General features: G+C 39.6%; 1 protein-coding gene across 1 annotated transcript in view; it reads right to left on the minus strand.

Moving 5' to 3' along the window:
• The window catches only part of MAN1A1 (mannosidase alpha class 1A member 1), a 150,749-nt gene extending 139,257 nt beyond the window's left edge, over window positions 1-11,492 (minus strand). The window contains exons 1-2 of the mRNA XM_045843140.1: window positions 11,260-11,492; window positions 10,154-11,002 (exon numbers count right to left, since the gene is read on the minus strand). Coding sequence (XP_045699096.1) covers window positions 10,154-10,756 — 603 coding nt within the window. The 5' untranslated portion in view covers window positions 10,757-11,002; window positions 11,260-11,492. The remainder of the gene's footprint in view (window positions 1-10,153; window positions 11,003-11,259) is intronic.
• Between the last annotated feature and the right edge of the window lie 15,658 nt (window positions 11,493-27,150).

Raw genomic sequence — 27,150 nt, forward strand, 5'->3', positions numbered from 1 at the left:
AAGTAGCTGGGGGTTATGGCCTGCAACCCAGGCATGTACCCTGGCTGGGAATCGAACCTGGGACACTTTGGTTCCCAGCCCGCGCTCAATCCACTAAGCTACATCAGCCAGGGCCAGTAAAGACTACTTTTTATCCTAGGTATCAACCCAGGCAAGAAGCAAATTTTGCTAAGGTTTTTAAAAATAAAATGCTCTCTATTGCTTTTCAGGACTTTGCTTCTTTTGAGAGTTCATGTCCTACTGGCCATGGTAGATCTACCTTTGATGATACCCTACCCAAAAGGCCTCCCAGCTCTGCCTTCTTCCCAGTCCAGCTCCTTTAAAAAGTCCTTGTTCTATACAACTTACAATAAGGAAATGCAGCTAGTCAACCAAAATGAGAGAAAATGTTTCTCAAAGGCAACTTACATATATAAAATACTGTTTCAACACTTATGAAAGTAGTAAAGATTCAACAGATGACATTCATTATATTATAGGTAGAAGTACAAACTGTTTTTGGAAAGTAATTCCTCAAAATGTACTATGATCCTTTGACCCACTCATTTCCCCTTCTAGGAATTTAAAGGGAAGTTCTACTTGTGGGGTGGCAGCAATAAAAAATGAGATGGAAACTTCATTAACAAGGGTATGTCTCAGCATTTTATAAAAACAAAAAACTAGAAATAACCTAATTGTTCAGGTCCAAGGGAATGGTTACAAAACGAGGATGCTTTTTCCCCATGTGATTGAGTGATTGAACCATGAAGGATGTTTTTTCTTTTTTCTACTCTTGTGTACTTTTAAAATGTTCTTTCCTAAGCAAGCTTTAGTTCATAATGAAATTACACAATGAAGGTGCTTACTTCTACAAATATATTCTTGCCCTTGCTAAGACAAATCTCAAAGTATAACAATTTTTGCTGGTCAGCTTCAGTGATATACTTTCAACAGCAGCCTTTAAGAAGCAATACATCAATGGCCTTAGGGAGGCCCTGATGGTAAAATTTCAGGGAATTGGGAATGAGATTTTGAGATTGAGCAGGCACTCCCCTGCTGCCTTAAATCAGGCCACCTTTTCTTTTACCTTTTGCCCTGACAAACGGAGGCACAGTGAGGAAACAGCCCTGTTTGTGTTCAGTGGTTCCAACACGTAATCTTATTTAGTTAACAGGAACTAGGGTCCAACAGTCACGTCCCAGACTTTGGCTCAGGAAAGTGGACATGGCTACTGCCAGTGTGGGCTATGAGCCCCAGCCTTCTACCTTTTGACTCTCTTGCCCCTTAGGAATCAAGTGTTCTTCACGGGCCTTTGAAAAGACCATTCAATGAGAAGGATTTGGCAGATATGGAGATTTCAGCTCATGGTCTCTGGATGACCTGAGTTCACGTCTCAAATACAGTCATTCACAGCCTGTGTACATCAATTATTGCCACACCCTTTTCCATAAACTGCTGGCCTAGGCAAAGAGGCATCCCCACCAGTGTCGCAACAAAACTTTAGTGTGCAGCTTGCTGTGTTATTACATTGCCACTTGAAGACCTTGGTGTCTTTCAGAAGGTTTTGAGCCCCTCACTTCCTGGCCTCCTCTCACATGAAGAACTGGAGGCAGGAATATCGTAATCTAATGGGACATCCACATATAAATACATGGAAAACTGCAAACGAAAGCTCAAATAATGTAGCCTGAGTGCCACTGTATTTAGAGCAAGAGTGATCAGAAAGAGTGAAGAAAATCAAGGACTGGGCCTTTGATAAGCTTAAGAGCATGGGATACAAATAAACTGACAGAAAAAAGGAAGTAAGGGATGTATTCTAGTCACAAAAGTCAAGTAACTGCAAAGGACACCTACCTGTGCTTTTAAATTTTATTGTCTCTGTTTCGAATTTTCTGCAGGACTGCTGTGCTCTAACTACCTAAAACAACTGCCAGAGTATCCCAAACAGAAAAGAAGGCCTGCACTTTTAAATGCTCTTAAACCTTAATCTTATTAAGTTTTCTTTCAAGCACCTAATGATCACAGAAGTCTTTATCAGGACTCAGTGGGGGTGGGGGATAGGGGCATGGCTTCTACATTCTTCAGAGCAAAGGAATTAGCCAGTATTGCTTTCTCAGGTAATTCCTTGCCCAGCAAATATCTCCCCTTAGGATGGTCTCACCGGGGCTTCTGTTGCAGGCCTACAGCTCAGGGCTGAGCAGGAGCCATTAGAGTGGAGACACCACAGGCTTGGCAAGGCCTGGGCACTAAGAGGCAGTTCCCACCTCCATCCCTAGAGCACTGGGGGAACCTCAGGGTGTCACAGCTCTCTTGGGAACTGCCCTGACTGGTATCAGAAGCTGAAACCCCCACCTAGGCTAAGGCTAAGGGAATGCCCTTGGAACTGTAAGCCAGCAAGGAGACAAAAGCTTATCTCCCTGGCAGGAATGCTGCTCCTGCTGCTTTATTCATAACTGAACCCCCAAAAAGCTTGGTCGGTTAGCCAAAGACGGGTAAGATTCCCCACGGGGGAACGACCTAAGACAGGCACGATCACTTTTGGGAGGCCCCCCAAAAGAAGGACTTGGGGGGCTGCAGCAAAAGGGGGTGATGGACCCTCGCTCCTCGGCTTTGACATAGCCTGAGTTCTCAGCGTCTGGGAGAAAAATCTCCTTATCTCTTGGTTGCCTTAGTTCCCTTGCTCCACCTAAGCCTGAAACAATGACAGGGTAGTGCAGCTCTGTGCTGAAAAGGGTGGATTCCCCGGGTGATCAGGCCTAGGAAAGAATATGTAAATTACTGTGAAACCTTCTTTGTTTAGAATGCTCTCAGTTGAATGAGAAGGGTCCTAGGAGGAAGTTAGTTTGTTCCTCAAGGTCTTACAGCCTAATGAGTACTATACTTTACCTGAATTATTATGCAAAGTGAGCCCAATAAAAGCAGGTATGGACGGTAAATCAGCGTGCTCCCCACTAGGGGGGGTGGCCATTTCGTCCCTACTTCCCCACAGAAACTAGTTTGTCTCTGTGCATGTGTGTTTTTTCTCGAGTGTTTATCGTCGAGCCATCCACAGCGTTCCGTGGTCACTGCTGGCCAGTGACCCACGCAACACAGCTCATGCGCCCTGTTTCTCGTACGTGAAGTAAGCACTGGTCTTCAGTCTCTGAGGTCCTTCTGGGCCTGAAACCCTACAAAATCTAAATTCAAGCCTTTCAAAAAAGAAAAAAGGCCAAAATCCTTAAGTTATAAAGTAGGACTGATTTATGTGACTTTTGACCATCAGGTGACAGATTGAGCTGTGATTATAGAACTGATCATAATTATATAAATTTTTGTCAAGTCCAAAATAATTTTCTTCTCACTTCTTAAAAACATTCCTCCAAAAACAAAACATGTTCAAATGCATTCTACTCAATCCTCCTCTCTCCTTTGGGGGCCAATTTCCATGCTTAAGGAGGTAACTCAAGAACTGGGATTGCTCCGAAAAGATGGAGCTTCAGTAAAAGCACACGAGACTGTGAGAAAGAAACAAATTAATTCTTTAACATATGTTTTAAAGTACAGAAGTTGAAGAAGAATGTAATTTTAAAAACACCCAAGGTTTCTTGGAATTTGTCAGAAATCTGAGAAAATCAGAGTTGACAGTATCACAAAATTATGGCTGTTTGGAAAGATCATCCTGATCCCTTTAAGAATCAAACTTATCTGAACTGTTTATGGTAACTTTTTGAAACTTCATCAGCCACTTCCATGATTCCAATAGTAAATGAAACAATGTGATCTTGGCTTGATGGCTTTAGGTAGGGACTAGTAACAGTCACAATAGCAAGTAGCATTTGTCCTCTGTTCCCTGCACCCCTGACACCATTCTAAAGCTTTGTGTGGAGAGTCACACTTAAACCTTCTGATCCAAAAAAAAAAAAAAAATAGGTACTATGATTACCCCCTTTTTACAAATGACAAAACTGAAGCTCTAAAAGATTAAAAAACTTCCTTAAAGTTACAAACCTTGTGAATGAAAGAGGTCAAATTCAGATGCAGTGCATGCGACTTCAGAACCGCCCCTTCTCACCACCACACTGCTCCAGACGGATGGAGCAGGGAAAGGGGAGGGCATCCACAGAGTCCCCAGAACCCATTTGGGTGAAGAGAACAGTGTGCTCTTAGAATGAACAGCCTATAGATTGCTGTGATTTTTAAATGTATGAGTACTTTTTAAAAACTCAAGTCCTTCAGGTTAACTGTCAATCCCTCTGTTACACGTGGTGCAATGTCAAAAGAGTATGTACAGAGATGTGGTGTACACACACATGAAATGGAATGTTATTCACCAATAAAAAACAATGAAATCTTGCTATCTGTGACAATATGAATGGATGTAGAGGGTATTCTGTTAAATTAAATAAATCAGAGAAGGGCAAACAATGAGTTCACTTACATGTAGAATCTGAAAAACAAAACAAATGAACAAACCAAGCAAAACAAAAACAACTCATAAAGAGAACAAACTGATGGTTTCCAGATGGGAGGAGAGGTGAGGAGACAGCTGAAAAAGATAGGGACAATTAAGACGTGCAAAGGACCAGTTTTAGAAAAAGTTACAGGGATGGGATGTACAGCACAGAGAATATAGTCAATAACATCGTGATACCTATGTATGGGACAGATGGGTTCTGGACTTATCATGGTGATGACTTCGTTAGGTTTCTAAACGCCTAATCACTACGTCATACAACTAGAAGTAATATACATTGGGTGAGAGTAATATATATTGGGTGTTCAACTATAATTTAAAAATAAACTAAAAAATAAAACTTGTTTACATAGTTCGAAAAAATCTCCACATTGAAACAAACTTCTTCTCTAGGCCCCCTCTCCTCTCCCTCTTTTTTTTCTCCCTTCCCTTTCTCTCCCCTGCCACTCATAGTGAAGTATGCCCAACTGGATGATTACAAATACCTCTGCTTTCTGCAGTCATTTATATAAAGAGAAAAAAATGTCTATCAAACTTTCCCTGGGAAGCTTTAGAAAGATGAAATCTTCTAAATCATGCTATTAGTAAGATTTTTTTTTAAATTACTATAGGTAATGTAACTTAACTAACATGAGGTCAGGTTTACAATTCTGAAGATTATACGGTATGTGATTTGTACTCACTCTGCATTAGGGTCTGCAAATAATTAGTAAGGACAATCAATTTATACACTCTTTTGGCATTTTATAAAGGAGGCAAGCTGTGACAGGAGAGCGAGCAACACTCACCAATGATGGGGCTTCCATTCTCAGTTCAGCTCTACTACTAACTGGCCACATGATTTCCGGAACAACTTTTCTGCCTCAGGGGTCTCTACTGTAAAATGAACAAACTGAACTATCTCTAAGTCCTCATCCAGATACAATACTTAAGGACTCTGAGCATATGTTTACTTTTAAAAAACAGAGTTACAATTTTTTATGGCATATTGTTAGTAACAAAACTAATTTGTAGAGTTTGTGTAAAGGACCTTTAAACAGATTTAGAACTGAGGGGTTAGGGGGAAGGGGTTAGAGACAGTTCAATTACATACTCACCACTAAACAAGGCACTAGGCTAAGAACACTGAGGGAGAAGTCAAGACTTAATTTTCACAAAGAAAGGATTTTGTCCATAAGCTATCAAACACTGGTTTTTCCTTCATCATTTTCGTCTACTTACAGGAAAGGCATTTCACAGCATCTCTGGAGCTCACAGGATGGCTGTATTTATTTTGACCAACTGTAACTCATCTTCAACAAACATACACTTTTACAGTTTTGTAGGTTATAAAAAATCTAAAAGGCTGCAGATTCTCCACTGGGCTATAGGGCATAAGCCAGCTGCAGGGCAGTTTTGATCTGCCTATGTACAGGCAAGCCTCATGTTATTGTATTTTGCTTTATTACACTTCACAGATGTTACTTTTATATATATACACACACACACACACACAACTGAAAGCAAGACCTTTCACCAGAAAAAAGATGACAACTCACTGTACTGCAATACTCATTTTGTTGCCATGGTCTGGAACCTGACCAGTGACACTTCTGAGGCGTGCATGCATACTTAGGCCTCATCACTCACACAGACCTATAGGCATTCCCCGCTCTTTTACACAAAAAATCTGTACTACCATGACCTATGTAATAATTTAATGCAAATATGTAAGTTCTCCACTGAATTCTCACAAATTCAGATGTCATACAAAGGTACTTTTTCTACATGTGAAATACTAGGATAAATTTCTCCAGATGGCTTACTTTATTAGCTCACATAAGAAATGCAGATGCGTTTAACTCAGAATTGCATTTTTAACCTCTTTTCATACCTTTAACTAGGTTCTAAGTCCTAAATAAATATATATATTGCTTCTTTATATGAATCTTAAGTTACCTGATAAGAGGAAGGCAACACTCCTCTCAAATCATCAATAGTTTACAGAAAATTAAACTGAACATAATTGATTACCCATTAACAATCTTTTCTTGCTTTCTTATATTAATGTTCAATAGTTGGCATCTAGCCCGGTATTTACACTGTTGACATCTGAATTTATTCATCTCCTTGTTAAAGAGAGAAACCTTTACGACCACTCCATGATGTACCTGTTCTGGGAAAAGTCCTAGGAATGGGGATATCTTGCATTTGTCCATATTCAATGTGTGTGTGTTTCAGAGCACAGTGAGCAAAGCAGGCAAGGTAGCAATCTAAGGGTATTTAATAAGCTCCTTCAGAGTCAGGTCTTCAAACTGTGGCTTTTATTATTTTCCAAAAATTATTTTCCATACCAGAACTATGCATACAAATAAACTTGAAAGTAAAGTTTCAAAATAAAAGTGTGTTGTTTTAATCTGCCAAGGTAGAATATTACTATGTCTGATCTTTAATAAAAAGATTAATTGTCAACAGTTAACATAAATCATAGACTCGAGAACCTAAGGCTAGTGTAAGGTATAAAACTATATTTTAACTATCAGCCATCAACATTAAAATTTCTTTTAAACTTATGATTATATAAGTTGGTGCATAATAAACAACTGAAGCCTGTTTTGAGAAACCCAGACAGGCCAACAGTGACCCCAGAGCTGACAGGTCAGGTCCTAAAGCCTTACCTGATAGACCTCAAACTGCCCGATCACCCCCCAACTCCCACTACATTTAGTTGGGTGGGGAATCCCCCCCAAAAAGCTAGCTTCCTAATTAAAAAAAAAGTTGGGGTATAATGGGAAGTTGACTATTTCTTTTTAATTCCATGGTGCAATTTTAACTTCTGTACTTCATTATTCTAACACTGCTTTTAAAGCTAAGCACAAGTTGAGTATAATTTTTTAAAGATCAAACTAATGAACATATGTTGTATATATGATAAATTCCAGGGAAATTCCAGAGTTAATTTATTTACAAAGTTATCATGGGGGGGTGTCTTAATTTCAGCAAGTTTTACATCAAGCTCTAACATCCAGCAAATAAGTACTAGAGAGCAGGTGCTGCCTTTTTGTGAAGTACGCTAGACAACATCACATCCTACTTGAAATCACAGACTGCCTCCTCTAGGCACAAATTTGTTAAAAACTTACCACAGTAGCAGTAACACAAACTGAACTGGCAATGTAAAAATAGTATTGGCTATCTTTAAATAAACAAATTTACAAAATAAAAGATTGGCTCAGAAATTATAGTATAAGCTCCCAACATATGAGACTTGCCTATATCTTTAAATTTTACTATAAAACTATTAGTACTTTCAGGTGTGATAGAGAACCTACGTATATAAAGAGAACTATAAAATAGAGGTATGATAAAGAGCAAAAGAAGGCAAAGGTCCATGAAGATCCATTGGTCCATGACAAGGAATCCACGGTGGTGCCTCAAACTGAATCTAAATGTGTACAAATAAAGTCCAGTGCCCTACTCATAATGAGTAACCACTTTTTCCTCTTTAAAACTGAGCATTTACAGCCCAGTTTTAGACTAGCATGACTTTTTTTTTTTTTCGGTTTACAAAGGAACACATCTGCCTGAACTAATCTGATGAAAACCCATAATACATTTCTCCCCTTTAGACTTTGACTAAATACTAAAGCTAATTATGCTGGCTTTCTTTTTTCAGTTCTCATAACATGGAATTTAAAGAACATGTTTAGTTCCACCACTTTATGCAAGACTGGACAATTTCAAAACATCTAGGCACTAAAAAATATTGGCACCACATGGATACAAGGCTATGTAAATTTCCTTTACATGGTTAATTAAAACCTTTTGATTTAAAGACACACATAACATGAATCTAATAGGAACACATATGCATAACTGTTAATATGCTGTTCTGAATTGATTGCTATTTTCCCACTGCTTTTGCTCTAAATGCACTTGTAATTACTATTGGTCAGTACCAACAGTTTTTTTTAACACCCATGCATCTTTAGTATTTAAAATAATTTCCAAGGACAATAATGAGCTGCAGTAACTGGCAGCTCATAGGAATTTAGCAGCATGAGATGTATGAATCACACTGCTTCAAACTTAAGGGAAATAAATATAAGCAGATACAGATTTGGAGTTAATTTACCTGTGGTTTTTGGTAGGATATTTTTAAGGAGACTGGGATGGAGACAGGAGGGAGATGGTTGGTGAGAAGTAGAGCTTTTCCCACCTTCCTGGATTGGTAGCCCTGAAAGAATTTCATGGGGAAGGAAAACTGCTAGACAGAAGTTGTCAGGAAGAGTTAAATTCATTCCCCCACGTTCAGGTTTCTATGCCTGAGGGAGCGTCTCATAGCAGAAAGGCTGATGGGCTATGGAAGGAAGCTGTGTGCACAGAAGGGATGATAGCAAGGTACCTAGAGTCAACTGGAAGGGACCCAGATCCACTCTAACTTGCTCAATTACAGATTAACAAAATTCATCTGGTCTCATAGAAAAGTCACAGATCTTAGACAACAGAGCTGCCTCCATTCTGCAGCCACTCAAGCTAAATACCTCTTCATCACCTCAAAATTCAGTTTACTGCCTGAAAATGAGGGGATCAGGAAGCTTCCTCTCTCGATTACCCACCAAATGTCAAAACACAAAGTTTACTTTCAGAAACTCTGACATTTTATAAAATGACAACATTACTTCCATTCATAATGGAGTTTAGCAGTCTGAATTAAGATTGGAGATGACGTGTTTTTAACACTGTTTCTACAGCTCTCGGGCTGTGTTAAACTCCAGGCTGCTATAACTTTACGCAGGAGAAGAGCTGTGGAAAGAGAAACGTCCACATGCCCGGTGACAGGTGACCAGGACGAAGTCAGGTTTTAAGTCATGACTCAGTCAATACCAGGTTCTGGACTCTTGCACCTTCCCAGTTCATTTTTTAAATGATAGTCTAACATTATGCTAAGGTCCACTTCAGCTTTAAGCCAGTCATGATCTCACCACGTGTTACTAGTTCTAGGTGAAAATAACAAGGAATTATGAAAGACTTATCAAAGTGCATGTTTGTCCAAGATTGAGTCTGTCATCATTGTGCTGCTATGGAGGCGAACCTGTTGCATCATGCGAAATACTTTTTTTCTGACTACACTAGAAATGCAAGAGGCAGTAGGTTTGGCTTTTTCAACTTTTCTTTTCCTTTTTTTTTTTTTTTAAGTAAACAACAGCGTGCCCCCTAGGATAGCAAGTTCTCAAGTTCCACCTTTGTAGTCTGTAAGTACACACAGGATGCCACCTGGCAGAATGGGGTCACAAGACTGAACGCTGGGGTATGCTGACTTGCTGTCAGAACCTTTTTACAAGGCGAGATTGATGCTCAGCGTTTACACTCAAGCTTCATTCCAAAGCCACGTCCAAGTCTTCTTGTGGCTGTTTGGGACCTTCACCGTCTCTGTTCTCAGGGACAATGAACAGTAATCAGCCAGGGAAAGAAAAGGTTTGCACACCACTTGCCATGTGGCTTATGCTCACCCAAGCATGTAAGTTAGAAGCAATGGGATTCAACCTCAGATGGTAATTGGCCATATCTACTGTTAATGAAAAAAGGAAAACGAAAGCGCCTTTGACACTACAGCTGGTGCAGGTGGTAAACCTCCATGTACCCCTATACTGTAATGTTTCAGTATTGAGTTTCAAAGGTTTGCCGTTTCTCCCTTTAAAAACTGCGGGTCGGAAGGGATTTCTAGCATGGTGCACTCACCTCTTTGATCTTTGCTCTCTTCTCGCAGACGGTGGCGTCGGCCGGTGCCCGGCCAACCGCCCCGATGGGCGGCACGAAATCCACTGGGGGCAACCTCCTTAGCACCTCCTTGTCACGCAGCTGGTCCTGGGCCACCTTCTCCTTCTCTAGCAGGATATCTCTTTGGATCTCCTCGGGCAGCTTCTGCAGGGTTTCCTTGGCTTCCCTGAGAGCCCGCTCGTGGTTTTCGCGGATCCTGGCCAAGTTGTCCTCTAGGGCAGCCTCGGGGTCCCCGGGCGCTCCCTCCTCGCCGCGCCAGGCTCGTCCTGCTGCTGCGGTGTCCTCAGCGCGCCCCCCGGGCCCGGGCTTGTGGTCACTAGCCGACTGCAGGGCGGGACTGGAGTGGAACAGGACCCCGCTGAGCAGCTTGGAGGAGTCGGGCAGGAAGAAGATCGCCCCGAAGCAGAGCGTGATGAAGGCGCTGAACACCAGCAGCAGCACGAACTTCTCCGTCAGGCGGAAGGCGGAGGGGCCTGACCCCTTCCTGCCGACGCCACCGAGCCCCCCGCCCAGGCCACCGCCCGCGGGGCTGCTGAAGAGAGGCAATAGGCCCCCCACCGGCATCGCTCCCGCCGTCACGGCTGCCGGGCTGCCCGCTGTCCAGTGGCCCTGCGCCCCACCGCTCAGCAGCCAAACTTCACTGCTGCCCGGCGTCAGCGGCTGCAGGTTTGGGTCCTGGGCATCCAGGCCGCCCAAACCCCTCGGCTGGGCTGCAGGTATCCCCTGGGCTAACAACTCCCCTCGGGGTCTTCTTCCTGTAGTGGCTCCTTTGGCAAACAAGCAAGCACGACAGACAGCTGGCTGCAGCCCCTGCAGGGAGAGAAACAGTAAAATGTTGTAATTACGATGATGGTGATAAAGTTTCCAGCGGGTCGCCGCCCTCCGCCCACCGAGCTGGCCTCTAGGACAGCTCTCCCAGCTCTGGAGTCAGGAGTCGGGCTCCGGGCACCGCCCCGGAGTCCACTCTTTGGACTTGGGGTGAAGTTTTCGGGTCTCGGGGGGCGGGGTGTGCCGCGCACACCTGGGGCAGGGCCACGTGCGGGCACCTCCTGGAGAGAGTAGCGCACCTGGGGGCAGGAGGAAAGCAGCGTGGGTAGGGGACCCGTCAACTTCGCCCTCTCCCCATCTCGGACTGGGACTAGTTGCCTCTGCTTCTCAGGCGGCGGCTGAGCCTGCAGCCCCGCAGCCCCAGTCACCGCTCCGATAGGTGAGCGCGCCGACCCGCGGGCAAATGGTAGCGAGCAGGACAGCACGCTGCCCTCCGCCGCGGCCCCGCCAGCACTAACACCACTGACGGTCTCCCCGCGGTCGGAAACGGGGGCGGTGACGAGACCAGAGAGTGACGGTGCGGCCGGGCCAATCGCACGCTGCTTAGGGTCCCTTGGGGGCGGGGCCGCAGCAGGGAGGGGGCCGAGCGGGGCGGGGAGTTTACGGGAAACGCAGCCTCCCGGGGGCCTGGCCAGGGGTGGGGAGGTCGCAGGTCCCGGAGGCGCGAAGCGGGCTGCAGCGGAGGTGGGGAAGGCGGTCACGCTCGCGGCAGAGGTCCCGGGCGAGAGGCGGCGGGAGGGGCTGGCGGTCGAGTTTATCTTGCGCTGGCCTCGGGCTCCGGGCTGCGGTTGCTGGCGGCTCCCGAGTTGTCGAGGAGGTTCCTGGGCGGACGCGGAGCCTCCCAGTCGCTCCGAGGACCCATGCCGGGCCATGTGCGGGTGGTCCCGGGGGGCTCCGGGAAGGCAGGGTCTCCAGGAGAATCACCGGACAGTGGGTCGTAAGGAAGCGCGTCTTTTCAACAATTACCCCTTTTCACCCAAGGCAGGGATTCCGCCGGTGCCCCGTAGCAGTTAAACCGTAAGTCCCTAGGTGCGGAGCTCTGATCCCGGAGCCTGGAGCAGCCTGATCTAACATCGTTAGAGACCCAGAGTTGTGTGTTGCTTAGGATTCTTCTTAGGCATCCTTTCCCCCTTTGCCAAAAAGCGTGTGCCTCCCCCACCCACTCCCACTTTCAAATTCATTTACCTCATAGAAGTTGTCACATTTTCCATTTAAAGAAGACAGTTTTATGTTGCCAGAGCTTCAAGTAATAAATTTGAACACTTGAAATTAAGTCTTGGATTTGACTACTTCCATGGAAGTAAGAACTTGGTCCAAAAGAGATTGTTTTTAAGACAGTATTATTTTCCAAAATGTGTTCATAATTCCCCGGTTGCTCTGCAAATAGAGAGTTATCAGAGAGGAAAATGTTGACTGACTTCCCATTTCTGACAGCTAGTTTGTAGCGGCTTTATCTCCCCGCCCCCTCCTTTGGAAACGTGATTTCAGCTGTTTCTGCTTGTTGTCTTAAAACAGAGGAAACAGCTGGCGCCTTTCAGGAAAGTGCCCACATTACAGTTGTTTTCAGGTGTGTTAGATTGTTGGAGAAAATATATAAGTAAATAAAAAATCTGTATTACAGTTTTTATTTTAGTATTCATTTTAACCACCATTATTTGTTGTATATTTGTTTTGTGTGAAATGAGTCATATATCGAAGTTCTATTGATGGAAAATTATTTTTTGATAAAGCCAACTTCAGGGCTTGATTATTTTGATAACTGCTATGAAATTCTATGCCCAGAAGAGTGCAGCATACCCAAGCAGGGTAAGTTTAGAAAGATTGAAAAAGAAAACAATTAAAAAAAAAAAGATGGAATGATTTTTGTTTCAAAGTTGTGGATAGGTTGAAAAGTTTGAATCACTGTGAAATAATACAGTTTTCAACAACAGCCTTAATATTAAGTTATCATGGGTAGATAGATAACAAGTAGATCATGATTAGGGTTAATTACCCTAGAAATCAATCTCTTTTAGAATAATTTATTGTTTCAACTATTATGTTTTAAGAATGGAATTATTTCTTATAGTCAAAAAATATTTAGAAATTTTGATTTAAAATTAATATTACTAAGTATTCTAGGAAAGCAATAAGACCTACTGTTAGGTGCAGGTTAAATGGTAGTGAAAGAAGGCTATAAAACTAATTTATTTCTGGCACTCTAACTGTGATACCAAACCAGTGTGGACATTTAAACCACCACCTGTAGTGTAAACATTCAATTTAATATATGGTCTTAAGGATGATTTTATTATCCTTAAAAACTATAAATTGGATTTCTCTTTATTGTGTTTGAATAATTTAAAGTGACTGATGTGTTTATTTCTGTTGACCCTTATGAAGATTGCTCTAAACTCCCCCCCCGTGTTTCTTATAAAACAGACTTATTATGAGTAAAGCCTGGCTTTAATACTTTGTTAAACATGAAATTAGCATTGGTGGTTGATTATGGGATACATATTAAAGGGTGGCAGTCTGTGTTAGGTAGGGAGCACTTGTATTTTGGATAGAACAAGTTTTAAAAAATCTCTGAAGGTATTTGAAGAGACATACCAACTAAATTAATCATGTAAAACCCTGTAAAATAACTATGCAAAACCCTGAGTATTCATAGAAATGGAGGAGTACAGAATGGTCAATAAATAAAAATGTGCATTCTGAGGCAAAATCTGACACTTTGCTCTTATTCCAATACCATAAGCATGTCATATTCCACAGTGGGAAAAAATGATACTTTGTATCCTGAGACCAAGAAAAAATAAAGCTGATTTTTGTCCCCAAATAATAAACTTTGACTATTACCTGTAAATCCAGACTCCACTGTCATACATGCTTGAAGATCTGTCATGATTTTTGTGAATTCAATGATTGTGATAAAGTTGTTATTTTCTCATTATGAATAGTCAGTCTAATGTAAACTTAGCAACCTTAGTAATTTTGTGTGGTTTTTCTGTTTAAATATTTGCTGTGTTTTCTTATTTTACCATCCAGTCCTGAAGTATGACTCCCTTGTACCTTTGGCAAGTTTGTTTGCAAACTTAATTCTAACTTTTTCCTTTTGCAATCCTTTTTTATCTCTGTATCTTTCTTTGCCAATTTGTAAATTTTTGAGTTTCAAAATGAAATCTTTAGAATTAAGCAATTTTTAAAACCTAGTTTAGGTTAGAGATATCCCTCATAAGTGTAAAGAAACCCCCAATTTATTTGGCAGCTCTGTTTTTAAAATTACATTTAACAGAGTAGATTTAACTTTTACATTAACATGTCTAAAAATAAATATAATTATAAAGAGGGTTACAGAGGGAAAATGATGACATTTTTATAAAAACTGGTACATGAATAGTTTTAGAAACTTATAAGTTCTCAAAATTAAAGTGTGAAATTATTTCTTAATATGAAGTTCCTAGAAGGTAGTAGATGGAAATTTATAAAAGAATCCATTTGAGAATTTTTATTTTATAATTTAAAAATAATCTAATAAAAGCAATTAATTTAACATAGATGTAATAATTAACTACTGATATTCTCTACTAAGCTAGATTTCTGTTAAAATCTTCCTATAGCCAATTTTCTAATTGTCTTCAAATTAGATCTAGGTCTAATTAGATCTAATTGTCTTCAAATCTAGGTCTGAATAGATTTTTGCTTTTGTTAAGAAAAAAACCCCAAATTTAATATGCAAAGAAAAAAAAGTTTATTGTGAACATTCATCTTGATATTTCAATACTTCAGTGGACAACTCTAAATTTTATATAAAGTTTGTTAAGAGGGGAATTAATGAACGTTTTAAAATAAACTATCAATAATAGTTGTGATCATATGAGGGGCTATATTTATATCTCTGGTTCTTTCCTCCCCTCCCCAATTGTACTTTGGAACTGCCTAAGTAGCATATTATTGTTTTAGCTCTTCAATCACCTGTGTGCGCATGTGCAAGTGCTTGTGTATGTGTGTTGCTGAGGGGGGTTGGGGGAGAGCAAGTAAGTGGCCAAGTTAAGGAGGTCTCTCTGTCTCTGCATGCTCCTGTTGAAAGATCTGTTTTTGTTTTGAACACTCATTTCATAAATATTGGCTGTCTCCAACATGAAAACAGTGTGTCCCACAAAGTACTTGTGTGTTGGCTCTTTAGAACTTTCAGAGCATTTCTCTCCATAGAAACAAAATTGTAAATGGTGCTTTGGGTTGCAAGTCTGTTCTACTAAGATCTAAGACCCTAGGGAAGAATAAAATGGAAAAAAAAAAATACTGTTCCAATGCTACTAATCAAAGTAGCGTTAAATTAGAAAGTGTTTTATTTATTTTAAATGTTGGAGCCTGAGGACAAATAGATTTATTTGGAAGAAGAGGATATATAATGATTGTTTCAGAAAATTCTAAACCAACTTTCAAGGTCAGGAAGGTTTATGGAAGTTCTTAGGTATGGTTTCCTCTCACTGAATATAGGTTTCTTCTGGTTTCAAGTATATCACTAGTCCTACCCTTATGGTGTTTTTGTTTTGTTTTGTTTTTATTTGATTAAAAAAGGGACTGAAAGCAATAAGCACAGAGAGAGGTTTTCCTGAGGTAACTGGGCAAGGGTTTGAATGAGAGTAATTTATTGTGGAGGACGTGCGTGTCCTTGGCTGTGTGACCATGGGTCATGAGTCACCTATCTGCTGAATCTCTCATTCTACATCTGTAACACGGCTGTGGCTCTCAGATTAAATGATATAACTAATGTGTCTGGCACAATAGGCACTCAATAAATTTAATCCAATTTCTCCCCTCCCCTGAAAGGGAATTAATGTCAGAAGTCTTGAAATAACAGTTTCTCTGGGATTCTTTTAAGGAAGAACCAGAAAAAGGTGGCAGAGAAAAAAAATGGATTAGATATTGTTCATGTGGTTTTCACTTTTCAATTTCTGCCCCCTATGTAAATAATATGAACTGAATAGGGATTGGGGGCAACAGCTGCAGGTTTGAGAGGGGCTCTTTCCCTATTTTTTATATAAAATGGATCAAACAATTTACCAACTAACCAACTTTGTAGTACCTAAAGCCTTGAGAAAATGTGAATGATGGCAAGTTTTCAACGTGAAAAGAAGGATATTACTGCCTAGTGCTTGAAGAATCAGGAAACCAAGGATTAGGTACAGAAAAGCTGGGCAGAGATTGCCAACGACAATCTTTATGATCCCTGTATATAAAATATTTGAATTTTAGGACTTGAGGAGAATATACTCTTTCAACTGAGTGGAAACTAAAGGAAAAACTTTCTCTCAATGGCCAAAGACAGATATACAATTTTTCTTTAGTTTTTAATTTACTAGGTACACTTTTTGAAATCTTTTTCTTTAAAAATATATTTTTTCTCCTTTTCCTGTCCCATAAAAGATCATATGTTTTCTCAGAAAAGCCAAACAAACTCAGAAAAAGAAAAATTATGGTACATTATTCTGCCCAATTGAAAAACTTTATGAAATAAAGTGAAATGAAACCACATGTGCTTGTTCCTATTTTGGAGAAACTATCCCCAACTATGGCACGACAGCACTTGGCTTCCCAAGTTCATTGCAGAATAAGTGTGGTGTCTGCACTACATGTTCTGTCTTTCACATTGTCCTCCAGGGCACAACTTTGCTTTAGCTCTGGGGCTCTGTAAACGGATAGGAATTCACCTGTGATTCTCTGTCCACTGAACTTGTTTTTCAAGTTGAGGCAGAGCATTCTCTTGCAATGTACAGATTCACTTAGGAGCTAAGGCAAAACCGGATCTGTGCTGCCATTAGTACCTGAACAAATATCTACTAAATGTGTGACTAGTGGTCTATTTCCATTTTTATTTTTGGTGTAATTAATTCAGGTCCTGATTATGGGAATGAGGGCAACCTGCTGAAATTAACATAGGAAACAGAGGGGAAGAATTCCAAACCTGTGACCCATGTATCTATTAGAATTAATGGTCTGGAACTGTCAGGGTCTCATGTAGGGTTTCTGCAAATAACTGGGGTTAAAATGTGTTGAGTTGGAGATACTCAATCTGGCTCTTACATTATAAGCACTTTTGAACATCCATTGACATTATTAGGTTCTCCAGTTTCTCCCAAATATTAAAAATGCATTTTACTATTATGATAATACCATATGTTGAACAGTAACCATCAGGAAATGAAACTATCAAGTGCCAACAGTGCCATTGATTTTACATTTTTAATATTAAAACTCACATGTATCTCTGTCAAGAAATTAATTGTAATATTCTTAAAAGTAGCCATTATAAAGAATTTAGTTTACTTAAGTAACCCTAGAGTTAATTTCTTTTGTCCAATAGGTGTTCGTAAGGTAGAATAAATTACTATAAGAAGAAAGGAAATGTAAATTTGTGAAACTTTTCAATTAACTAATAGGCTATACTTAATGTGCCATTAAGTACATTTTATTAAGTGCTTAAAGATTCATCACTTTCATCTCCTTGAAAAAGTTATAAATTAACATAACCTGCTGGTGGGGATGTAAAACAGTTATACTTGCTTCAGAAAAGAATCTGGCAGTTTTTTAAAAGGGTAAATATAGAGTTACCTTATGACCCAGTAATTCCAGTCCTAGATTTACACCCAAGAGAAATGAAAATATTTGTGTATATGAAGATCTGTATATGACTGTTCACTACACCATTGTTCATAATACATAAGAACATTATTTATAACAGCCAAAGAAGAAAACAACATAAATGTCCATCAACTGATAAAATGTGGCATAGCCATACAGTGGAATATAATTCAGAAAAAAAGGAACAAAGTACTGACACATTACCACATACATTACATACAACATGGATAAATCTTGATGATACTATGTTCACTTGAAGATTCCAGTCACACAAAACCACACATGATATGGTTCCAATTATATAAGTGTGTCAAACAGGTAAAACCATAGGGACATTAAGTATGTCAGTGATTATTTTAGGCTGGTGTTCTTGGGGAATGGAGGGTCACCACTAAAGGATATAAGGTTTCTTTTGGGGAGTGATGAAATGTTTCAAATTGTGGTGATTGTTGCATGGCCCTGTGAATATACTAAAAGCCATTGAATTGTACACTCTAAATGGGTGATTTTTATAGTATGTGAATTATGTTTAAATAAAGCTATTGCAAAAAGATTGTTTCAAAATTGGTTTATAAGAATCTCAAAAACCAAAAAATACCTTATGTAAACAAGATAAAAATAACAAGGTGAAGTTGATGCTACACTAAATAGTATTATTAAATATTTAAATCTATAAAGTAGTAAGCAGAGTGTGTAAAGTCAAGAAACATATTTAAGCTCACAGGGGAAAATGCTGCAATTTCTCAGTTTGAGGAACATTTTTATTGAGTAGTCAGATCAAGGGAATGTTTTACAGTTATGAATCACTTCTATACTCTACACTCTTTCCTATTAAATAAAACATAGACAAGTAATATCATTCATATTTTTTGATGTGTGGAAAATTACTATTAAATTAACTGTACCTCACAGCACTAGTGTGACCAAAATGTTTCCAGAATTTAACTTGCTCAGAGTAGGAATCTTAAACTAAGCCAAATGATGCAGGGGCAAGAGAGCTGGATTAGGAATCAGAAGACTTGTCTTTTTAAAAAAAATTTGATTTGACAAAAAACTATGGTACATTTACACAATGGAATTCTATGCAGCAGAAAGACAAAAAGAGCTCCTACCCTTTGCAACAGCGTGGATAGAGCTGGAAAACATTATGCTAAGTGAAACAAGTCAGACAGTGAAAGACAAATACCATATGATCTCACCTTTAACAGAAACCTAAACAACAAAACAAAGAAGCGAGCAAAATATAACCAAAGAAACTGAAATAGAGGACAGGCTGACAGTGACCACAGGGGAGAGAAGAGGGAATTTAAGGGGACAGGGGGAAAGGTTCACAGGAACAAACTTAAAGGACACATGGTCAAAAACTAGGGGGAGGGTGGTAATGGGAGGGAAGTGGGGAGGGGGGAGGGGGGATGGACTGGGAGTAAAAAGGAGAAAACTATTTGAATAATGATTAAAATAAAATTTTAAAAATAAATAAAAATTTGATTTGAGAGATAGGAAGTGATGGAAGGACAGAGGGTGGGAGAGAGAAGAGACAGAAAGTCTGACAGACAGACATTGACTTGTTCCACTTATTTATGCATTCATTGGTTGATTCTTGCATGTTCCCTGACAGAGGATCAAACCTATAACTTTGATGCATGGGATGATGCTCTAACCCACTGAGCTATCCAACCAGGGCAAAAAGACCTATTTTAAAAACCAGCCCTGATTTGTCTGGATAATTTAAACACTCAGCCTCACATTCTTCTTTTGTAAAAAAAAAAAAATGGTGACACCTAATTGGAAGGATTGTTGGGAAAATAAAATTAGGTATTATATGTATATCAGAGAATGATCTACAACTATAAGGTATTATAATAGCTATTTATAATTGATAATATTAATGATTAACATAGTATTTAATAATAATTCAGCATTTGAAAACCTAGCATCAGAATTTCAACACAATAATCATTGAGAAAACTAAAGGGATAATTTTCTTTGTTTCTTCCTTTAGCTCTTTGTTTCTCAGTCTGTCTTTTTTCTCTGTTTCTATCTATCTATCTATCTATCTATCATCTATCTATCATCTATCATCGATTGATCTTCAGAAACTCAAAAAGTTGAAATATTTTGAAAAATTTAATACTATTTTATTTTTTAAAGAAATCATGAGTACTTAATAGGACAAATCCAACTTATAGCATAGCTTAATCTGACTCTTCTATGTTCATTTCATCCTACCAAAATATAAGCTATTCTCTTACATGTCTTTAATAAGTAATAAAAAGAAGGACATCCTGAGGCATTTTTTACATTCTGCTTTCATACAATATGCATAGCTCCATTAAGCTTACATTTTCCCCTCATTGACTAACTTTTACTTTTTGCACTGTTGTAGTTACATCTTATTACAAATGTAACACATTTATTGTAGAAATTTAGGAGATATGGACCAACAAAAAAAAAAAACCCCGAGACTTCCAGTCAGGATGGAGGCATAGGTAAACATGGCTCACCTCCTCACACGACCCCATCAAAATTACAACTAAAATATAGAATAACCATCACTCAGAACCATCAGAAATTGAGTTGAGTGGATGTCTGACAACTATGGAATTCAAGAAAACACATCTTCAGGATGGTAGGAGAGGCAGGCAGAGACATGGAGTGGGCTGAACCCATAACCACATGTGGTGCATAAAAATTCAGGAGGAATATCCTTGGAGCGAGAGGTCACAGCCCTAAACCAGGACTCCAGCCCAGGGTTCTAGTGTCAGGAAAATTAAGTCCCCATAACTTCTGGCTGTGAAAACCAGCAGGAATTGAGTCAGTGGAAGACACTTCTGGACTCCCAAGCAGTTCCTCTTAAAGAACCTACACACAGACTTAATCAGACTCATTCCTTCTGAGCTCCAGCACCAGATTAGCAGCTCAAAAAACACCAGTGACATTCAGGGGGAAAGTAAAATGTGTGCCATCAAGGCGAGAGCTGGGGGACAGCCATCTCCCAGACAGAAAGGCAGGCCATTGTCCATTTTTAGAACCCTCCTCCCACAGAGCCACAGAACTAGCAGGTGGGTACCATATCTGAGACTTCATCAACCTGGATAAAATGGTTTGCCCTGTCCTGGAGATCCCCAGAGACTCTGTCCCACCCAACTTATGGGCCCACTAAAACTGCTTTTCTATATGAATGACTGGTCTTGGTTCATGCTTCACAACTTCCTAAATACTCTCAAACAAGCAACAGCCAGGCTCAGTGAGCCCTCAGCCCCCATACCACTTGCTAAGGGGCCACAGACCCAGCATTAGTAGCAGGCAGCCTAGGATTCACAGATTGGCTTCTCCTGGGAATCTCCAAGCCCAGCATAAGAAGAAGCCATCTCAGATTGCTTTATAGCTCAGGCAGGATCTGCTTGGGAAAACCCAGTTGGGGGCTGACCTTGGCCTGTACCCCCCAGGAAATCCCATAGCCTGTGCACCCAGTGGACAACTACAGGTCTCTTTGGAGCACTGCCACCCTGCCCCTGCACAGGTGATCCTCCGAGGAGGGCAGAGGTTGGTGGTAAGTAGTCACAGCCAGTTCCTTGTAGCTGACTGGCTTGGGTAAATCCCTCCCATTGATCTACCAACAGCAATCAAGTCATCAAGTCTTAACTATGAGAGGAGGGTGTACTCAGCCCACGTGAAGGGTACACCTTGAGTACCCAGCTTCAATGATAGGTGAGGTTGTGCTACTGGACTGTATAGGACACACCTACTACATTAGGCCACGCTACCAAGACAGAGAGTCATGGCAGTTCTATCTAAGACATAGAAACAAACACAGGGAAGCTACCACAATGAGGAGACAAAAAAAAATGGCCCAAATAAAAGAACAGATAAAAATTCCAGAAAAAGAAATAAACAAAATGGAGGTAAGCAACCTATCAGATGCACAGCTCAAAACACTAGTTATAAGGATGCTCAAGGATCTTAGGGAGGACCTCAACAGCATAAAAAAGATCCAGTCAGAAATGAAGGATACAGTAGTTAAAATAAAGACCAACTTATAGGGAAACAACAGTAAAGCAGATAAAGCCGAGAATCAAATCAATGAGTTGGGACATAAAGGAAGCGAAAAGCAACCAATCAGAATAAGAAAAAATCAAAAAAAATGAGGATAGTGTAAATAGCCTCTGGGACAACTTCAAGCATTCCAACTTTCACATTCATAGCGGTGCCAGAAGAAGGGAAAGGGTAAGAAATTGGAAATCTATTTGAAAAAATAATGAAAGGATGCATTCCTAATTTGGTGAAGGAAATAAACACACAAGTCCAGGAAGCACAGAGAGTCCCAATTATGATGGATGCAAAGAGGCCTACTCCAAGACACATCAAGATGCATCATAATTAAAATATTAAAGGTTAAAGATGAAGAATGAATCTTAAAAGCAGAAACAGAAAAGCAGTTAGTTACCTACATGGGAGTTTCCATAAAGCTGTCAGCTGATTTCTCAAAATAAACTTTGCAGGCTAGAAGGGATTGGCAATAAATATTCAAAGTCATAAAAAGCAGGGATCTATAGCTTAGATTGCTCTACCTAGCAAAGCTATCATTTAGGGTCAAAGGGCAGATAAAGAACTTCCCTGACAAGAAAAAACTAAAGGAGTTCATCATCACCAAACCATTATTATATGAAATTGATAGGGACTTATTTAAGGAAAAGAAGATAAAAATTATGATTAGTAAGAAGGCAATAAATACATATCTATCAACAATTGAATCTAAAAAACAAACTAAGCAAACAAGAACAGAAACAGAATCATGGATACAGAGAGCGTTTTGATGGTTGTTTGATAGGAGGTGGTTTGGGAGAATGGGTGAAGAGGTTCAGGGGATTAAGTACAAATAGATACTTACAGAATAGCTATGGGGATGTAAAATACAGTCTAGGAAATGGAGTAGCCAAAGAACTTACACACATGACCCATGGACACGAAAAGCAGTATGAGGATTGACTGAGGGTGTTCAGTGGAGGGGAGCAAAGGGGCAAAACTGGGACAACTGTAATAGCATAATCAATAAAATATTTAAAACAGAAAAAAAGAAAATTCTTACAACAATAATGCATTTGTACATATCTTGTAAAGTAGCACAGCTGTGCTTTCTTTCAATGTGTTCAAGTAAACATTGTTTCTGTATTGACTTGCTTCTCCCTGTGTCACCATTAAAAGCTTTACTGTGGTAACTGATATCTCTTTTAAAATTAACCTTGAAGATAAATGGGGATGTGTAATGCATTTGTTAAACCTCTAAACTTTCTCTTTTTTAAACATGGTAACAAATGGGAAATGAAAGGGATTTTATCATTGATTTCCTCTTTTTAAAAAATTTGATTTTTTATGCTGTTACAGTTGTCCCTCTTTTTTCTCCTTTGCCCCCCTCCACCCCATACCACCTCCAGGTCCATAATCAGCCCCCTCATCTTTGTCCATGTCCATGGGTCCTTCATATATGTTCTTTGACTAATCTCATCACTTTTCAATCAGTCCCCACCTTCCCCCACCCCAATTACAGCTGCCAGTCTATTCCACAATTTTATGCTTCTGGTTCTACTTTGCTCAATTGTTTATTTTGTTCATTAGATTCCTCTTTTCAGTGAGATAATGTGGTTCTTGTCTTTCACCAACTGGCTTATTTCACTTAATGTAATAGTCTCCAGTGACATCCGTCTGTCACAAAAGATAGGAATTCCTTCTTTTTGCTGCATACTATTCTATTGGGTAGGTGTAGTACAGTTTTTTAATCCACTCATCTACTGATGGGCACTTAGGCTGTTTCTAAATCTTGGCTATTGTAAATAATGCTGCTGTGAACACTGGGGTGCATATATTCTTTTGAACTGGTGTTTTGGGATTTTTCAGGCACATTCCCAGCAGTGGAATCACTGGGTCAAAAGGCAGTTCCATTTTTAGTTTTCTGAGGAAATTCCATACTGTTTTCCACAGTGGCTGCACCAGTCTGCATTCCCACCAACATGTACTAAGGTTCCCTCTTCTCCATGTCATCCTCAGAGCATTTTTGTTGATTAATTAGTTATAGCCATTTTGGCAGGTGAGAGGTGATATCTCATTTTGGTTTTAATTTGCATCTCTCTGATGTCTGGTGAAGTTAAGCATTTTTTCATATGTCTATGGGCCATCTGTATGTTCTGATTTCCTCTTTTTAATCCTCTTTTTAATGCAGTTTTCTGTCTATGCTAACCATCTATTTCTTTACTTTCACTTGATGCCAAATCATTAAATTGTGGTAGCTCTTTCTTTTACTACAGAGACATGATTTTATAAAAATTTGGGAAAATAAAAAAATTAAGAAAAAAGAAGCCAACTATTCTCACCACATAGAAATGACCATATTTAATATACTTTTATATCTTTTTTTATCATTAAAAAACTATACAAAAAGACACAAATTTTAAACCCATAAATATAAAACATCTAAACAATCAAGAACAATTTTTAAAAAACATGAAAACTGGGCACAGATAGAGAACTATGTGAGCTAGTCAAAGTGAACTTTTCTTAGCATGAGCTCTTTTTTTACATGCTCATTAGAGTCAAATTATAGAGTCCTATTTGGTTGACTACAAGATGTAGCTACTCTTCAATTTTGATAATGGTTTGATTTCCCCTTTGTTGGGAAGTATTTAGTTCAGTTTAAAATATTTGGCTGTTTTGTTTTGTTTTTCCTTACCCCTCATATGCTACATGCAGTTAGAAGAAACTGGCTCATTAGTTCTTGCCATCTCTCAAAAGAGAATCTGTTGTTCTTAATTTTTCCCTTCAGTGCTACTGGTGTTTCCAAAAGATAAAGGTTTCATTTTGGGCACTGACCTACAACAACCTTACATGACCTTTTAGTCACCAATCTTTAAGTAAAATTAGAGTCCTTTGTCATTTCAAAAGTTCCTTACTCTTTATGTGTTACCTGTAGCAAATTAAGGGACTTTGAAATCTGAAATACAAAGGTAAATTTGCATCAATTTTGAGACTTATTTTTAAACAACTGAACATGATGGAAACAATGTATGGAAATTAGGATATAAAGTAAATGGAACCCATATTATTTTCTATTTAATCTAATTTCCTTCATTTAGTACATGAAGAAGTAATGATGTAAACTGTTTTTGAAATAGCTGTGTGTGTGTGTGTGTGTGTGTGTGTGTGTGTGTATCAAAGATATTTTGGCCAAAACTTCATTTCTGGATTCTAAAGTTATCTCAACGTTCTTCTTCTTTTAAAAAATTTTTCATTGCTGCTGTACTTGCAACCTGCATAGATTCTTTGGTTCATAATTTCAACAAATATTTTGCCAATATACTAAGCCCTTTGTCCCTATGTCTTCTTGTCACAGTTCTCTGGCAAAACCTAACTTTTGGGGAAACATAACCATCTACTTTTTTGTGCCTGTACTTTAGTAGCAAGATCTTGGTAGAAAAAGTACAATAAGACAAACTGATTCCACCAGGACTCATATCCAACCTCAAATGAGCCTTGACTCTGCCCGGCAATCCTCCTGAGGACATTTGGTCAATTTGCTTTCCCACTCTATGCAACAATTTTTGTCCTCCAATACTTTGTCTAGCCCAGTAATTCTCAACTGGGGGCACTTTTGCTCTCCTCCTCCCACCCCAAACTCCTAGGGGACATTTGGTAATGTCTGAAGACAGTTTTGGTAGTCACACGTGCTGGGAGTGGGAATGAGAGGGAGGACTGCAACTGGTATCTAGTAGGTAAGGGCCAGTTGTGCTGTTCAACACCCTCAAGGCACAAGGCAGTACCAGGCAATATAGAATTATTTGGTCTAATAGGTCAATAATGACAATATTGAGAAACCTGACTCTAAGCACCTTTGTGCTCAGCAGATGCCTTTCCTCCTTTAAGGAGAAAATAGCAGCCAACTGCTGGGAACTCCTTCATCTTTTGTATTTCAAACACAAAATACATATTTCTATACAGAGTCTCCCATCTTATTACAATAGAGGGGGCTATCCCCTTCTTCTACCTGGGGCTAACCCCACCACATGTACTTTTGACTTCAAAGCCTCTCACTTTTTCTGTAACTTTATACTTTTTATTCATTTTATTTATTTCACTTATTCATTTTCTCTCTGTATTTTTAATCTTGCCTTCAAGGTTCTTCCTTTTGATTTTCAATACTATAACATTTCTTCAACTAATAGAACCATCCCCCCCCCACCAAAAAAACCCCTCTATTTACCCTACAGGTACTACCTGTCCTCTCTTTGCAGTCACATTTCTCCAACTAACTCTTAAAGACCCCAGCCATCTGCAATTCCTCACCTCTCACTCATTGCTCTACCCATTCTAGTCTGTCTCCTGGGCTCCTCACTCCATTAAAACAGCTTCAGTGGGGGTCACCAATGCCCTCCACATCATAAATTTCTGAGATAAGTTTAAATCTTCATTTGAAACAATTCTATTACTCCTTGCTTTTTTAAACCAGTTTTCCCTTGATTTCTGAGATACAACAATATCTTGGTTTTAAACACTTCTAATCAATTCCTTTATTTTTTCTGGCTTATTCATCCTCTTCTTGACCTTTAAATGTAGGCATTTCCTCAAGGTTCAGTGCTGTGACTTCACATCTTATTAATGTTCACTTTCTTCTTAACTAAAGTCATTCAGACTCTTTGCCATATATATATGCATATATATGCAGGGTATTTTTAAATTAATATTTCTGGTCAAGGCCTCTCAGAGTTTTATTTCTGCATATGAAGTTGCCTGGTTCTTTTCTTCTTCTTCTTCTTCCTCCTTCTCCTCCTCCTCTTCCTTCTTCTTCTTCTTGTCTCAAAACATTTCAATCTTAACACATCTCCAATTGACATATGCCTCATTTCTTAGACCCTCTTCATTCCAACATGTCTCCTTTAATTTGGGGGAGACTCCCAATCTTGGTGAGAGGAAATCCCCAGCCTTCTACTACCAAATCTAGAACAGCCTGGTCCTCATTCTTCCCTGACGTCAAGGTATCCAGTTCATAATACATGACCAAGGCTGTTCCAATGACTTCTTTGCCTCTTATGTAACTGACTAAAAGACAAAGATACGTTCAGCATTCATTCCAAGGTTAGATGGCAATAATGGTACTCTGAGGCAGTAGTTTTGGTGTTCTGGCCAGATTTTTGCTCCTAAAATGTGCTTATGGTCGTCTGTGGTTCTAAGACCTGTTGAGTGACCTCAGTTCTTATCTACTATCAAAGCTTGATCAGTCAGGAAAGTAGAGTTTGCTTCTAGGGGCAGGGGTGCTTATTTGGCTGGGGTCTTTCCTATGCCCTCATGCAAATTCTTTTGGTACACACTTTCACAATGAACTCCTATTTTCATGCAAGAACTGACTAAATTGACAATGAACTGTGGCAACCCAGAAAGAATTCACGCTGGAAATGAGAAAAGTCTGGTTTTGGCTTTGGTTTTGCTAGACATGAAAGCCTCTGTTACAGCCCGAT

This window comes from Phyllostomus hastatus, unplaced genomic scaffold (assembly GCF_019186645.2).
Source record: "Phyllostomus hastatus isolate PE091 unplaced genomic scaffold, TTU_PhHast_1.1 phas_contig_40, whole genome shotgun sequence".
Lineage (NCBI taxonomy): Eukaryota > Metazoa > Chordata > Mammalia > Chiroptera > Phyllostomidae > Phyllostomus > Phyllostomus hastatus.